This window comes from Telmatherina bonti (assembly GCF_933228915.1).
Source record: "Telmatherina bonti genome assembly, chromosome: 1".
Lineage (NCBI taxonomy): Eukaryota > Metazoa > Chordata > Actinopteri > Atheriniformes > Telmatherinidae > Telmatherina > Telmatherina bonti.
The window spans coordinates 28860196-28877997 of NC_136619.1; the positions used below are offsets into that span (position 1 = coordinate 28860196).

The 17802-nt window shown below is 36.2% G+C and overlaps 1 protein-coding gene across 1 annotated transcript in view; it reads left to right on the forward strand.

Annotated features, from left to right (window-relative positions):
• Positions 1 to 312: 312 nt before the first annotated feature.
• The window catches only part of LOC306759510 (ephrin type-A receptor 6-like), a gene marked incomplete at both ends in the record, with an annotated part of 67214 nt that continues 49724 nt past the window's right edge, over positions 313 to 17802 (forward strand). Inside the window, 2 exons of the mRNA XM_079245179.1 lie at positions 313 to 391; positions 14934 to 14998. Coding sequence (XP_079101305.1) covers positions 313 to 391; positions 14934 to 14998 — 144 coding nt within the window. The remainder of the gene's footprint in view (positions 392 to 14933; positions 14999 to 17802) is intronic.

The window sequence follows — 17802 nt, forward strand, 5'->3', positions numbered from 1 at the left end:
TTTTTATACTATTTCATACTATTTACTCTCATTCTTTTGACTCATTGTAGCAGAACTATTGTTTTCCTTTTTTCTCTCTTTAACGACTCGTTTGTTTGTTTTTTGTGCCCATAGAGGAGTCTGGGATGCTTGGCTGATAAAGAGAGGCAAGAGAAAAGGAAGGAACTCTTGTGGATGCGACTGTGGCCACTTAAGTCTGGGATGCTGAGAAGATTTCAGCAAAATCTCCCATGAAATTGCCCATCTGTTCATTTTTTGGATCTACTTAAGAGTCTGTGCATCGTTTTTAGTTCAAAGCGCACTGACCCAAAGATGTGCTCCCTTGGGAATTACTGCGTGCTCTTGCTCTTGCTTAAAAGTGTCCTGTCGGACTCAGGAACCTCAAACCAAGGTGAGTACGGCCATCCTAGTTAGTATAACAAGAGTGGATGATCCAAATAAAGTCTTCACCAACCTAATAACCCTGACTTTGTGCATGCAAAACGAACGTGATACCCTCTTTCATCTCAGATGGGTCTCACAGTGAGAGATACAGCTTGTTAGTAGAACAGTGGTGGCATTTGGAATTTGTCAAACAATATCTGAAAACATGCATAACCAGCCAACCGATAAATACAACATTATAAAAAAGACCTTGAAGGATTTTTTAAAAAAAAAATCCTACTATCTTTAGTGCACCAAATGTTAAAAAAAACAAACAAAAAAACAAAAAAAACAAAACACCAACAACAATGATATTTTCTAGATTAGGACTTGGAAAGAAATGGAAGAATGTGTAGCAATACAGTCAAGGCATCACAATGCAAAATGCAGGCAGAAATGGCATCAATCTCATTCTAGGAGTGAATATGATATTCTCCATCACTTCCAAAGTCTGAGTGCACATAAACAACACCACGGCTCCACAGCTATAGGGACCACTGAATGTTACAGTAAATGTCAGCCTCTGGCAAACTGTCAGCTGATCCTGTAGTTGCTGCTTCATTCTCCCCCTGGGCCTTATACAATGAGCTCATATATTCCTGTATGAAAATATAACAGGTTTAGGTTAACCCCATCTCAGGAGAATTCCTCGCAGTTGCACACTGTGAAAATGTGGCAATCATATCATGCATGAGCCTAAAGTTGAGACAAAATTAATCAGAATCATTTCTAAATTTTCAGAAATCATCTGCAGTAACACGAATAATGTGTACAGCTGCATATGTATGAGAAAACTTAGGGCATAAAATCAGCTGTACAATGTCACATGCACAGTGTTATTGCCAGTCTGTTCCTGACACCTTCCACTTTTACACAATTGCACATTTCCTTCCTGAATGTTTAATGTTTAGGATAAACTTCTCAATGATGACAGGAGCCCTTTACTTGCCAAATGTCAGAGTCTTCTTCTCTTCATTTCTCTATGTATTTTGTGTGTGGATGTGTGTGTTTTCCCACCAGGATATCTGTCTGCCTGTGATGGTGACAGGCGTGAGTAGGAGGGGTGCGCTCAGGGGGAAACTAGAAAAAATGACAACGTGAGGTGTTTAGAATGTGGTGAGAACAAGTCAATAGAAACTGGCCAGGTATTTGAGGGAACTTTATGTATTTATGCATTTTTTAGCTTTTGGAAGCTAAAATAGAATAATTAATTATTATTGAAAGTTACCCAGTCTGTTGACTTTAGTTATTTGTTTAAAATGTATATAAATAGGTCATACATATATACTTGTGCATCAGCAGCATCAATACAGGAAGAATCCTGGTTACTTTTGATGGGAATCCAGACCGTTCGCAGATCCCCTCAGTATTACAGCCCATTTCAGGAAAAAAACAGGCTACATTACACATGTATTTACAGACCCCATTCTTGAATAAATGTTGCTTTACTTTGATTTATTTAATCAAACTGGTATTAGTACATTATATATTTATATATATATATATATATATATATATATATATATATATATATATATATATATATATATGTATATGTATATATATATATATATATATATATATATATATATATATATATATATATACACTCTCAAAAATAGAGGTACAAGATAAGGACATTTCTGTACCTATAGGTACATTTTAAAGAAATGTTCTCTCAAAAGTACAATACTGGTCTTTAAGAAACCAGAAGCACACCTTTAGAGTACGAAAAAGGGTTCAAAGTGACAAAGTACAAATTTGTACCATTTTGACCATAAGGGTACCTGCAGCATTGAAAAATGTAATGTTAATGGCTGTAATGTTACAAACTAGAGCAGAGTTGAGTGATGACAGTAGTACTACTTAACAGTCATTTACTACACCAGACAATGAAGGTCAGATGCTGCAAGCTAAGTGTATGTCTGGTCAGTATTTTGAGTTTTTGAAGATTATTTCTAGATTAAAGATAAGATAATATTGCTAAGTGGCATGGACCAAGCCTAATGCTGTGGAAAACATAAAAAACATAACTTGAAAAGGTGAGGTTGAACTCGATGAGGTACAAAAATAGACCAGAACTGAAGGGTACAGAAATGTCTCTCAAAAGAAATATATATATATATATATATATATATATATGTATATATATATATATATATATATATATATATATATATATATATATATATATATATGTATATATATATATATATATATATATGTATATATATGTATATATATATATATGTATATATATGTATATATATATATATATATATATATATATATATATATATATATATATATATATATATATATATATATATACATACATATATATATATATATATAGATATATATACATATACATATATATAGATATACATACATATACATATATAGATATACATACATATACATATATATATATATATATATATATATATATATATATATATATATATATATATATATATATATATATATATATATATATATATATATATGTATATCTATATATATGTATATGTATGTATATCTATATATGTATGTATATCTATATATATGTATATGTATGTATATCTATATATATATATATATGTATTATTACAGCCCATTTAACTAAAAAAGTTATGGATGGATTTGCCTGAAATTTTCAGGAGAAATTTTGGTGCTGATCTGGATCACCGTTCTGATCCAAGGCCTTGGCGGAGGTTTTTGCTCTCTGAGTGCTTTTCTAGTTTGGTATAGACATACATAAAAACTGAATGATGAAAAAAAATAAAGCATAATTCTATATACTTAGCCAGGACAGTACTCTGAGGAACTTAGCCTTTAAGGATCTCTGTCAATAAAATGTATCAATCAAAAACTCAAGCATTTACTCAATTAAACATATCAGTGGAACGTTTTTCTAATCTGGAGAACACTCTGCAACTCCTTCTTTGAAAAACAGACTTTTTAAACCTTGACCTTGGTGTATTTAAAGGCTTGTACGTGATTTAATTTAACAACACAAGCAGCTAAAGACGTGGGACCAACTATTGAGAGCTCTTGACCTGAGTGCGTTGTAATAACTCGTGTGTTTCACCCGCCAACTGAGGGCACTGACAGGTATGGATAAAATACATTTTCAACCTTTTTACAATTAGATTGTTAAGATCTAAATCCACAGTGGCATTGGATGCCTCTGTAACCATCCCCAGTATCTCCCTGATTATGACTGTAAAGCTTGCATAGTGCTTCATCATTGGGGCAGTGGTGACATTTAGTCAGGATTACTCTCTTTGGTGAGGCGTTCTAGGCACCTCCCACAAAGGGTCCGGGGATGACCCAGGATGCATTGCCTTCTCCTGTGGCATTGGAACAATTTGGGATTCCATGTAGGAACTGGAAGAAGTGGAGGGGGAATTTTTTTTTTCTTACCTGCACTTCATCTCAGAAAGATGGAAGGGATGACGTGCACAATTAAAACTATGAAAAAAAGTGATTGAGTTGCCACATTTTTATATCGAGCCAGATAAAATTACAACCTGATACATTAACATCATTGTTTGACTCTTTTCTTTGAACAAAGCAGTGTTATTTAGAGTATACTCATACCATGCTACAGTACATACATAATGCTGATGTATAAATGAAGCTTTAATCCTACTATTATAAGGAAGACAGTGCATTTTCACATTAATAACACAACTTTCTTCCCGATTATACCAAATGAACACCTCTTGTATTGGTGGGAAAGTGTAATATAAGTATGTAAAACAATTAAATTAAAGAGGAAACTAGTTATCCACTAAATTTACAATATTGAGAAGTTATAGTCATCTCATTTATATCCATGAAAAAGATCAAAAAGCTTGCTTAGTTGCAAGCAAATAGTTTATAAATAATCATAACAACAACAACAACAACAACAACAACAACAACAACAACAATTAAACAAGATGATGGCTCTTCTTGAGAAGTAATGGGGTTGGTTGACAGCTTCTTTCTGCATCATCACCTTCTCCCTCTCTTCAGGTGGATTTGTGTCTTTACATTTACTTCACTAAGCAAAAGCTTTTATGTGTTCATCACAACAAAGCTGCTAATTGACTTTCTATTGGCATTATAACACTGTTTCATATTATTTAATGCAATTTCACAACAGTTTGTGATTTCTGTATTTAGTTTATGGCACAATATCGGAAGGAAATTCCTGCCAGTCTTCTGACAACATTTCCAACCTTCTGATGATAGTGATGTCTACAACATACTGATGCTGCCATTCGACACAGTTGACTGGGACTTGGAAAGGCTTAAATTATGGTAGGAAGGGCAGAGTGTTTTTATGCACAAGCATATTTGCTTATGCATACAGTTTACAGCACTGCCTGTGGACATCATCATCATCACATAAATCATTTCTGATTAAATGACCTAAATATTTTACTTTGTTCACCACACTTAACTCCTGGTCGCTTAAAGAAATTAAGGAAAAAAAAAACTTCTGGTCCTCCTTGGATGTAGCAATCAGGACTCTTTTCAGTGTTATATATGATGTCATACGGCACACATTAACTTGCACAGAATTGAAACAGTTGCTGTTAACCAGAACTGTAGGGAGACAGGATGGTCAGCTGTGTACATCAAATGATTAAAATGACAATATTTAATGTAATATCAAGTTTTATATTAATTTAGTCATCCAAGTATATATTAAAAAGTACAGGAGACAATATACCACCTTGCCACACCTCATTAGTTACTAAATGGTGCAGATATGCTCCTATACTGGTCATTGTCCCTTAAATTTTCTGCTTCTTAGTTACTTGATAATGATATGTGAAATACTAAAGGAAAATTTCACACTGTGAAGGATTGCAGCTTCTGTCATCTAACACTTCACTTCCCATAACAAATTAACTTCTTACTTTCTCTCAGAATGTTTTTAATGGATTGGGATACCAAATTGTTGCCATGTGGCAAAATGTACAACTTGAATCGGTTTTAAATCTTCAAAACTTTTTGTGTATTACTGATTTTGTTCTAGTCATAAAAGGAGTCACTCTAAAATGACAATTTCTTCTAGATTTAGTTTTATGAGGAGATATTTACATCAGTTTTTTTTGGAAGGGGTTTTCATTTTGTGAGAGATTTAACAAAAACACTGGAGCTCACTGGTGTCTGGCAAAAAGCAACACAATTTATTTAATTACCAAAGAAGAAAGAGTTTTTGAAAGTTAAAGCCCAAAATGAAATATAATTTCAAAGACACTTTTCTGCAATGTTTTCATGTTTTTTCTTCTGTAAGCTAATCTGTAACCCACAAACTATTGCAATTACATCATGTTCTGCTGTTTCTTTGACTAATGTTTGCTAATGTAGCCACATCCACACACAAAGAAAGTGTATTAAAACAGAAAACTAACTCCCTGCAGGTGAGCACTTCAGCATCTTTTCAGAACTAATTTGTACTAATGCTAATACAGACCAAGTTATTACTGACCCTGTATACACCACCACTTTAACAAGGCATTATGAGCTGATGTGGTGGAGTGGCACTCTTCCACACTGGCACCAGGCTCTAACTCAACCAATCAGCTCACCTAAACAAAGGTGAAGCCGCCTAACTCCGCTGACAACACAGTTGAAGCTGCCAATGGAACGCCACAATGTGGAGCTGTAAGGTTGATACTCAGGCTACACCAGCAACACCAACTGTCAGTCTGTAGCAGAACAGGTACTGAGGGAGAAACACCTGCCCAGATATGGAGGCACTCTGCTCCACCCAGCAATTATTACCAAAAACCTCTGCAGCTTGGAGATGTAGTGTGGCAGGAAGGAGTGCCACGCCGCCACAGTGGCACTAAAAAGATTGAAATGCTGGTGCTATGCAAACAATTCCAATAGAAAGTCAGTTTGGGGTTCTGCCATTGAGGACAAACAAATTCTTAGTTGTGTTAAAGACATGCTCCCTAGTTTTATAGTAGAAGTACTAAAAGCCATCTAAGTCAATTTTAAAGTGTAGCTTGAAGATGGCAGAGCAAAATAAATACAAGTAGCACTATGGAAGCCTTCTCATCACAAAAATATTCTTGACAAGGCAGAGAAGCGATGTGCATTCCTATAGGCACCACTGTTCAGCGACTTGAGGATTAAAACGCTGTCTGCACAATGGCCGATTCATCAAATAAACATACGAGGGGATTATTGGACAAAAAAAGAAAAACAAAAAAAGGGAAAGCACAAGGGATAACCTTAGAGTCAAAACTGGACTGACATTTATTGGCTGAAGAGAGCTTAGAGTACAGGTAGGATGCTGGACGGATACTAAATCAGCCATCGATAGGGGCTGCATCACTGGAAACAATCTGCCAAGCTTGAGTAGTGCTTCTATAACTCGTTTTATGAGTGAAGACACACTCTGTTGTTTATTGTTTGTCATTTTTTGCTTTTGTTTTCAGCGATACGTTTAGAACTGTCATCTCCCTCATACTTTTATTGCACCTGTCTCAGCTTTTAAAGAAATATTTGGCAACTAATTCGAAATGAACAAATCTTTGTACAAAAATGTGGTTTCAGTGTGTTTAACCAAACATGTTCACGTTTGTGGCCGACATTGCAAAACATTAACACACTATTTCATTATCCTTTACACCTTTTCATGATAGATTGGAATCATGCAACTAAAACTAATTGAAAGACGCTCCTTTAGCAAATAATGCATCATGTAAAACCTCACACTGACTGAAAGATTTTGCCTGCTCACTTGCATTAATATTGCTCATGTGGTAAAAGTGTCCTGCTCTCAGATTTGCTTCACTGACGTGTGGTCCACTTCTCATGTGCATTAATGTTCTCCTGCTGTCCTTCCCTGCAGCTTAGTGCTCAGCCCAACTACTTTAACTTCTGGGATGACGTCACAAAAACTGTTTTAATTGAGCAAGTTAAACAAAGTGTCCTAATTGTTTTGGGAAAATTAAAAAAAAAAATTTGGGGGGGGGGGGGGGGGGGGTGTATTTTTTTAAAATGCTTTAATTAACATAACAGAATAATTAAAAGAGATTCAATTAACAGATAAGCAAATGTTTAATCACAGTTCATTAGTTAGATTTTTCTGCTGTGAACTGAAGTTAATCTTGGAATTCTGAGATCCAGGCAACATTCAGACTGTCTTTTCCTTCAACACAAGGAAGCAGCATCATCTGTATTCTTGATCAGATGTATTAGATGCTGCTGTCCACTTTTATTATTATCCTATATTGAAAATGATCATTCAAACTCTACCAGTGGCGTTCTGAAGCCACACATTCAGGAAGCTGCAAAGGTAAAAAGAAATGGCTGTTTCTCTGGGATTTCAGCCTGCTGCTGTCGACTCGAAGATCCTCAACAAATTACTTAAATAATTGAGGATTCTGATTTAATATTGAGCTATTTTTTCAAGTTTTAATGATCTTCTTGCAAGGGATCTTCCACCATTTTAGTGAGGTGTCAAACACTGATAGAAACGAAATAATGACAATTTCTGAAAAAAAGAATATGTGTTTGCATATGAGAGAATACAATCATATATATATATATATATATTTAAAAAAAACTAAACTAAACACTTTGACAGGCAAACACTAAATCATCATTGGAACTCATGAGTATAGATGATACACTGAAGACATAACTACTTTTTTCTCAAGGTGAAAAAGTTCTGTTTTGAAGAAAGCAGGTTTTAACAGGTTTTAAATGCAATGATCTTGTCCAGACTTAACATGTTTAGAGTTAAAGCTGGGTAGGTAATCTTGCTCAGACACATTTTTTTACTCTGGGTGAAGTGGTTCCTTATCCAGACCTTATAGTAGTCTGTACATTTTGTAATCACGAACAATAAGAAATATAGTTAGACTCCTCAGTTTACTGTAAATCTGTAAAAAATCTGACCAATCAAAACGTTCGGGCTGAATTGAAGTTGTTCTTTTCTTATATTTTGTAAGAATCTTCTCTCGGCTCCCCTCCCCCTCCTGCATCGCACATCCTGCATATAAATAGCGCGTTAGGATGAAAATACAAAGTATTGAAGAAGCAACTGGGAGGGCAAACATGGGTGAGAAAATGCAGGAAGGATTTTACTGACCCGGCTCGGTTTATTTGTCTCCTCCCGCTAAAAAACCAAGAAAGACAAAACTGTTGGTGGAAAAAGCTGCAAACTAGAAAAGCACTTGGAGAGCGCAAACCTCTGCCACGACTTTAAAAAGTTCCTAGATCCAAATGGTGATCCGGATCACCATCAAAATTACATCAGTACCTCCTTTTCACATTTTTAACAACTACTGAAAGTTTTATTAAGATCCGTCTATAAATTTTTAAGTTATCTTGAACACAAACAGACAAACAGATAAACGCCGGTAAAAACCCTTGGATCACGCAAGGAGCAAAACCAGAGGGGGAGGAGCCAAGACATGGTGCCACTTTCACATCTTGCTAGCTTCCCAACATTACCTACCCCAGCTTTAATCAAAGCTAGAGCTTTGATCCTTTATAACATACAGTAATGTTCAGTAGACAGAAGTTAAAGTCAGTGTCGAATGTAATCATCCAAATGTTCCTCAGTGAGATGCTTCTAAGTTTGCGTCCAGTTTGATACAAACTACGGCCCTCACAAGCACTGTTGATGAGCCTGACAGCTCTGCAACCAACTCTGCAGCAGACTGATGAAACCATCAAAGCTTATTTAAATGACAAAACCTTTTGGGTTAAGCTGTAATACATTTTTGGCAACACTGGGCAAAAACTTGTGTTACAACCTTTAAGAGTATTGTAAATGAAATGATCTGAAGAGGTCAGCACTGCTTCTGCTCCTAGCTTTTTCTTTTGGCCCTTTTGAGGTACATTTGAGTTGAGGTATATAAAGAGGATGAAAGTCCACACAAAGAGCAGGAAGCGAGTCTGATTGTCAGCATCGTACATGTAGCAAGTATATTCCCCCACTGGGAACTGAGGTTATGGAGTGAAGAACGGAGAAGTTAAGATAGGAGGCTGTATTTTCTATTTCTGGTCATTTTTCCCCTAGTTTTTGTGCCTTTAACAGGTTACCTGGTGTGTCAAACTGAATATTAAACAGCACTGTGTCATCAAGAGCTGTTTGTTCTGCAGTTCTTTCGCTTGTTTGTGTGTATTTAAACTAATCACAGTTCCTTTCTAGTTACTGAGCACTGGCAGCAGTAAAAGCCAGTAAAGGTCCATGCAAACAGAGGAAGAACTTGTTTTGGTGGGATCAGCAGACAGCTGTTGTCAGCGAATTCTTTCTAAAGCTTTCCAACTATTTACAACAAGAACTAAGCAATATTGCCGTGTTACACAAAGCAAATGTGAAATGTTTGTCAAAACGTATTATTTTCAGCACGTACGTTATCAGCACTGAGATTGTTGTTTCTTCTAGTTCAGGCGATTTTATAAACAGCAATACAGATAGGGGAATGGATGGAAGATGTCTTGTAAAAATATGAGGACAACAAGTACAAGTACCAGTTTTAAGATAACAGATGAGTCAGCAGCACACTCAATACACTCAGTTGAGCTTTAATATTCTGTGTTAAATATTTGTTCGGTCACATATCGAACACCTCATTATACACTGATTATGTGTGGAAGTTTCTGCTTTTTAGATCATTTTCCAAACCATGATGGAACTCCTGTATTCAGAAAAACTTGGACGTTTACGGATTACTATGCTTCCAGACAAAAAGCCAGACAAATGTAATTGTGATTCAGCCCCCTTGGAAATGTAGGTTGGTGTGTGTGTATGTGTGTGTGCTTTCTGAGTGAGGAAAAACTGTGTATCAAATTCAGCTCTGTAGTCTCGAGCCATTGTTTCCTGGCTCCAAAGATATTTGTAGAATTAAATTAATTTAGTGTGTGTGCTTATGTGTGCAGGAGACGGACAGACAATCGGTAAAAAGAGCTCCAGGAAAAGTTTGCTGCTGTCAAACATGCCATGGAACATTGCTCCTGATTATGAAATATTGTTCTAATTTTGTCAGAAATCAATATCTTTCTGTCTTCTGGTTTATACCCCCCCCCCCCCCCCCCCCCCCCCCCCCCCCCACCCACACGCACAAACATCTCACTTTGTCCTCCTTTTGAACAGCGGCAGGCAGCCTTATTATAATTCAGGCTGTAATTACTGGCAGGGAATCTAGGCTAAATGAAGTCTCTGTAAATACTAAGTGGTTAATTTAGTCACTCTCAAAGTTTATCTTCTCTGGTTATCCAGCTTGTTCTCAAAACAGTCTCATCTCCATTAAATTAATCCACATTTGGCAAAGTCTGCTGTACACCGGAGTGACAGGTCGTCTGAAGATGTGACTCTTTGGTCTATAATGTCGACCACTGAAGTGGGACATACTTTATTGATAGAGATTGTAATTAACTGGCTGTGTGGAGACAAAGGAAATTGCACATTCATCACATCAAATTGGCTCAGGGGGCTTAGCATGGACCAGATAATGGCTCTCTTCATGCCTGAGCCGTGACCAGAGTGCAGACAGCTACAGATTGTTACATTGGTATGTACACAATGCTGCTGCATATTCATGCAAATAAACACCTTTTAATATGCCCATGCAAACACACCGCCAGAGACTAATTACCGAGATCAGACTACACTATGTTTTTGTCTTTTGAAATGATCAGTGTGTCAGATTAGCTTTTAGAGCCATAAATTCTCGGCTTGACCACTTATCTGATCTGTAAGGTGGTTAATGATTCCACCCCAGAGGACCAACCAATGTTTTTGTTTGTGATCACAGCTTCATGAAGAAAAGGAACTGAGCGTTGTATTGAAGCGGGGGCTTTGTCGTTTTCTTCAGCCAGTTGATAAAGGTTATTCCTTTTCTTATGGGAAATTAATATGCACTCACAGCAGGTTGAAGTCACACCCACAGGTGTGATTTCATGGATTAATGTTTCTGACTAAAGGGTAATGATGCTGTTAGTAGATATAGGCTTGTAGAAATTAAATAAAGCATAGAACTCTTTTTCTTTTTCTTCTTTCCTGTGCTTGAAGTATGCTGTGTTGCCATCATCCCAAAACACTAAAATCAAAATAAACATTGTAATAACTTTTTGTCTCTTAATATTGGCTGCTATTAGTCTCTCATTTTTAGTGCAGTCATTCTACCTGACCAGTTTCACAAGAAAAATTCATGTGTTAACACTGACCTATGAACCATTCAAGCATTAAAAGGCACAATACAAGGGAGGAAACAGTTGTTTGTCTACAGATAACGAACAACTTGGCAAAGGCTCAGTTTTAAATTGTACTTTGTAGACACGATGCTATAGGTAGTCTTTTGTCAAGATAGATAATTAGTTCCAGTTCTTTAGTTTATTTAAGATAAAAAAAAACCTAAAGGAAAAAAAAACCCATTTTGACTGACACTATAGTATATTTGCATTAACAATGTGTTTCATGAAGAGCTTTCAGCTGAACACTTGGCATATCTCAGAATTGTGTGCAGTGTTTCTATTCTTTTTTTAAATGGAGGAAATTGGACGGAAGGAGAACAAAACAAGTGGCACACCTTAAAAACAATATTCAGCAATTGAACAGTATCTGAAAATAATCAAGAAAAAAATTCAGTCCCCAGTTTATCTAACTACTATGGGCCAAAGCTTCATATGAAATAGTCTCCATAGAAGATTGACTGACAAGAAACCGTGGAATTGGGAAACAAACCAAATTATTTAAAAAACTGGACTGTAAATCATTTTCTTTTTTTTTTTTTTTTTTCTTTTATTCTGGACTGAAAATCATTTTCAACAGGCCTAATGGAATAATGAGTCCCCCCCCACAAGCATGATACAGATACATGATACATGATACAGGGTAGCAGGATTTGTAACTTCATAAAAAGAAGATCCAAGAAAATTTTGAAATGTCTTAAAGAACGGAGAACTATTCCAGGAAACAGCTTCCAAAAATGACAAGGAAGCTCATCTAAGAAGGTTCCAACTTTATTAAAAAAATCAAGGTGGTCAAACCACATATAGAATTAATATTGCGTTAAAATTGTGTAAACCCTGTTATTGTCTGTTTTCCTTTTTAAGTTAATAAAAGTGTCCATAAATGACTACATCTGCTCCCCACTGTTTTGGAAATATGAAAATATTGTGAAGTGGTTCAAGACTGTTTCAGATCAACATGAATCCAGATCTTCAAAAAACACTCCAGCATTTAGAACATGTTAATTATATAACCGTTTTTTTTTGTTTTTTTTTTCACTCAGAACACTTGAGTCATGGTGCACTTGCCACCATGGAGCAATACTATTGCACATCGGTCTTAACCTTAAATGTTTTGTTTTCTTTAGGTAATTTACATTTTCAATATTATTTCCTATTTCTTTTTATAGTCGCTCTTGATTCATTTCTAAAGTGTTGTCCAACTGCTGCTGCAAGGTAGACAACAATATCCTGAATAATATGACTGTATCTTTGGACTGTAATGCCACATTGAAAGGTTGAGCATCAGCTCTGCTGGTAAAGGCTTTCAGATCAAACTTTAATCCCAACTGAATAAATATCAAAACACTTAAAATATCTCACTCATTAATGAAAACCTAAACTGAGGAAAATAAGCCCTAAAACAGGTAGTTTTGTATAATTTGAGGTATTTGATGAGAATTTGTGTGTATTAATATACAGCTTGAAATAAAGCCCAGCGTTATTGGATGGCTCATTGGATTGTAGCTTGTTTGTTTGTTTTAAAGTTACAAAACAAACATTTGAGTTTTGGTATTGATTTAAAAGTCATGTATGAGCATGTATAAGTAACGAGGTAGGAGTACAATGTTAAGAACTGTCCCCTCAAAATGATAAAGCGTTCAGGGTTTAAAACCAGCTATTCATAGTTTGTATTTTGTAAAGGATTGTTTTGGGTGCTTTTAATTCACAGTCCACAGTTTAACCCTTTAACTTTCACACTGACAAAAAGGCCAGGTTAAAATGTTTCTCTGTGTTTTTCTGTTTGCTTTGGACAAGAATAGACAGAACAAATCTGGCTTTCTTTAGCAAATGGTTCAGATTTAAAAAAAAAAAGAAGTTGATAATAATGTAACAACAGTGAAATTGCTGAAATTTGAAACAGTGGCATTATAACAAACACTTAGTTTGGGTTTCATATACCCAAACCAAACTGATAGAAATAGCTCATGCAGTTTTATTTCTACAATTTTCTAAAGAAATTCATCAAAGTCACTGAAAATTTACCTCCACCAAATGGTAGAACAGGACCTTAAAGGGTTAACGTGTTATTCTAATGTAAACTGACTGAAAAGGGTGATGTGTCTGTACCTCTGTCTTAAGCTGTGATGACCATGTATTATGTTTAAAGTGTAACTCTTCCTTCTAATTATATGAGTTTGTGAAACCTGACCTTATAGGAGTTACAAAAAGGCTCAGAAATGGTACAATTACTATATTTTCTGTCTCTGTTCCCTACCCAGAAACCATTAGGTTAAGAGCAGTCAACATGCCTGCATTCCATGTTCGGGAATGTTAATGGCCGTAAACATTTTTAAGCTAAAGAAGGAGATGATGGGAGGAGCTAAATTTTGGCCTTTTATGATACTTTCATGCAAGAGATCAGGTTTTTTTTTTTTTAAATAGATCCTGCGTAATTAGGCGTTTAAAACATGCTTCAGGTTTGAATATGTCAACATGTCGCAAAATACATGTTTAAAAAACTATAAAAGTTTAAAAAGTAAGTCATAAATCTTGATATTTGTATGTCTCAGTTGTAACATCGGTAGAACAATGTCAGACAGAAAAAAAACAGCCCCAGTAATTATGATGGTTTGGTTGAATGTAAATGTAGCTCTAAGACAGAACCTAGCTCGGATTCTGTCTGCTGTCTACGTGGAAATTGCATTACCAAACTATAAGCATTGCAATATTGGATTTGTCTTTATTATTAAAGCTTGACTTACTGCACCCTTTATATTTTAAATGAATTTCATGTTATTACTTCCATTTAGACTGTATTAAATTGAATTGTAACTTAAGTAAATTGAATGTTTAACGTTTCCATAGTGTCTGCATTTCCCCACTGCTATTCCTCTTTGGCTTATCTTTGATGCAATGTAACAATAAAAAAAAACTCCTGACCTCTGAGAAAGAGACTACTAATTTTCCAGACTTCAGCCAAATGGAGGGCGGATCTGTGTCAGTCTTGGTGTTGTCCTCAACTTTCCTAAGAGCTATTATTTCATAGGTGGTTGAATCTGATTTGGGTTTTACAGCTCTGTAAGCTTCTCATTGACAGCTTGATAACTGTTGTGTGCTCTCTTCCTACTTTGTCACCTTCATTTCCCTTCTTTTTAAATTCACTGTCCAACTTCTCTAACACTCACTCTATTCCCCTTTCTGCTCTGGCCTGTCATTCTTTCTGCTTACCCTGTTGTTCTTCTGCTTTCCCAACCTTTCTTCTCCATTTCCATGACTTTCTTTTCCATCCACTCTGCTTTCTCTAGTGGTTCTGTTGGACACCACGACAGTGCTAGGAGAGCTGGATTGGAAGACCTATCCTGTCAATGGGGTGAGTGACATTTATATTTATATAGACATCTCCCCGTCCATCTCTTCTTTGGATTTTTGGAAATTATGAAACAGCAAATACATTTCTCATTCATAATTTTTTCATTTACTGTGACAGTTCAAACAATCTGTGTCTGTAATTTGAGTCTTAGATGCATTTTTTTTTCTTTTTATTCTGAAATCTTGAGTTCACGGGTTGACAACATCTTCTTGCACCTCAGACAGAGACAGACAGGAGACAAGACCTTTGGGTGTTATGACTGACGGACAGACAGAAGGACAGACAGACAGAAAGAAAGAAAGAAAGAAAACACTGGCAGCAGGTGACACATTTTTTACTGTATGTGCCAACCTTCTTGACTATACCTATGTGTCAAAGCAGGGACTTCTTTGTAATATATATATATATATATATATATATATATATATATATATATATATATATATATATATATATATATGTGGGGATAAAACTGAGCTGAAGGTAAATAAAGTTTTCTTTTTATTTAAATGTTTAAGTTTTGCCTAATCCCAGTTGCATTTCATGTGTGAACATCAACACATCTTTCACTGAGATATATTTTAAAACACATATTATGCGGACATGCAGACTGTATAATGTTTGGTATGTAGCTCTGACCTTGTCAGTCTAAGGAAGCATCCAGCTCAACACAGAGGTGAGTCAAGACCAAGAGTTGTAATTTCCCCCGCGGAGGAAGATAGGTTCAGAAGCTACAACTGGATACTGAGCTGGATCGGTCGGGGGGTTGAAATTCTGTGTTAACAGTAGCAACTAGAGCAGCAAGTGACAGCATAACTTTCAGATGAGCAGTGTACCAGATGCCATGCAGCAAAAGAGGCAGTCTGGTGGTTTTTTTTTTTTTTTTCTGGATTTCTTTTGCTGACTGTCCACAAGTTTTGTAAGCTTTCTTGATATCTGTGTGCTCCTCTTCTTTTCCCTCTGCTTTCGTTCAGTCATTCTCTGTCTGGGCGTGTGGGGTTCTGATAACCCCCAGCTTATGTTTCAGTGGGTGGTGGAAGTCAAAGAGTAGGTAATGGTCTCTGTGTGTAGATTTTTGATAAACTTCAATGTTTGGTTTACCGTCCTCCTCACTGTGCACAGTGCAGTCTAAAAATGGCAGCGTATTCCCCTGACTTCCTTTCCTTTGAACATGATGTTCCTGTCCACTGAAAAGGTTTCTGCTTCTTGGGTTTTGATTTGAACCAAGGTGTCATCTATATATTTGAACCAGAGGCTTGCGGATGTTTTCTTAAACTTAGTCTTGTGTTTTCCCATTTGCCCCTGCAGATACAGGCCAAACTGTGTGACACTGGAAACCTAATGGCATATCTATGATATTGTCTTCAAGAAGAATAAAATGGTGAGGGAAAGGTGAAACAGTAGGTCGGATGGTTAGGCAAGGATAATATCTGGTGTGTGGTGGGTCCTAACAATTAATGACGTAGGTATATGTGAAATGAGTAATGACAACAGTTTCAGCCGGAGACAGACCCAGATTATGATAACTCTTTTAAAATCCATGGCCTCTTGGCTGCAGACTGTTCAGTAAGTTGCCCAACCAGAGATGCATAGATGGTAATGAGGTGATTTTCAGGAGGTGACTGGATGTTGTCGCTGATGGGTCAAAGTAGTCCTCATTCTTCTTATAGCTTCATAAGTATACATGACTGAGCTCATCAAGCATGAAGTGTATAAAGAAAGAAGTTGGCCTCTTATTTTTCCCCAAATATTCTTCAATATTCTCAGAACCCCATCAAGATATTAAAGTTTCAGAAAAAAACGCCTTGATTAGTAGTTCCTTTTCTTTGCGTCTGCAAAGAACAAATAAAATAGCTAACAAAAACCTTTCAGCGTTCTGATTAAATTCTCTAGTGGAGAAGCAACTAACTGCATCCATTAAACATATGGACCAAATATATAAATAAATGACATAATATTGAAAAGTATGTATAGTGACTGTATATTTTCCATAAACACACACACAGAAGCTGCTTCTAACATATTTTGACCAAAAATTATCCCACGGTCAGCCTACGACCAAAAACGAAAAGGTAATAAAGAAACTCAATAAAAACTGTAGAACATAACCTCAGACATGAAAGCAGTGCAACTTAGAGCAACTTTTAAAATTATCATCACCTACAGCAGCTAATCAAGATCCTGCAGGGACTCACGTGACTGTCATTGGCAGTATTTTAATCAGTCACTTTTTCTGTGCCTCTTCTACGTTTTCTCTCATTTCTGACAGATAGCTGCAGCCATTTCCATGGATCTAAAAAGAGCCCTAAGTACCTGATTGGTTCAGCCTTGTGTTAGTTAAGAACAGAACGAATGGGCCACAGATCAACATATTTCATGCGCCACCAATCAGGGAAGAAAGTTCTATGCTGACTATTTTGTTGACTGAATTAGTCAGGCTCATGGACAACAGCAAAGGGGGTGGTGCATAAAATCTGAGTGTGTTGGCACAGTTTCGATTGGGTCACCATCCACTTTATGCAGCAGTCAGACAAATAAATAAACTTTGCCCACCCAAAAACTTTTGGCCACAAGGAAAATGTCTAATATTTCCATTGGACAGTCTGTTCAAGCCAAATGGCATACTGTGCATGAATAATAATGGAGACTTGTTAAAGGATCTTCACCATCTTATGATATTTGTTTAGAACTTCAGTCCTCCAGGTGGTCTATTAATACCCATGAAGTTGCGAAGCATATGCATGGCTGAGTCACCAGTTTGTGATAGCCATCTGCATGTATAAACAGACATTTACAGGTATTTG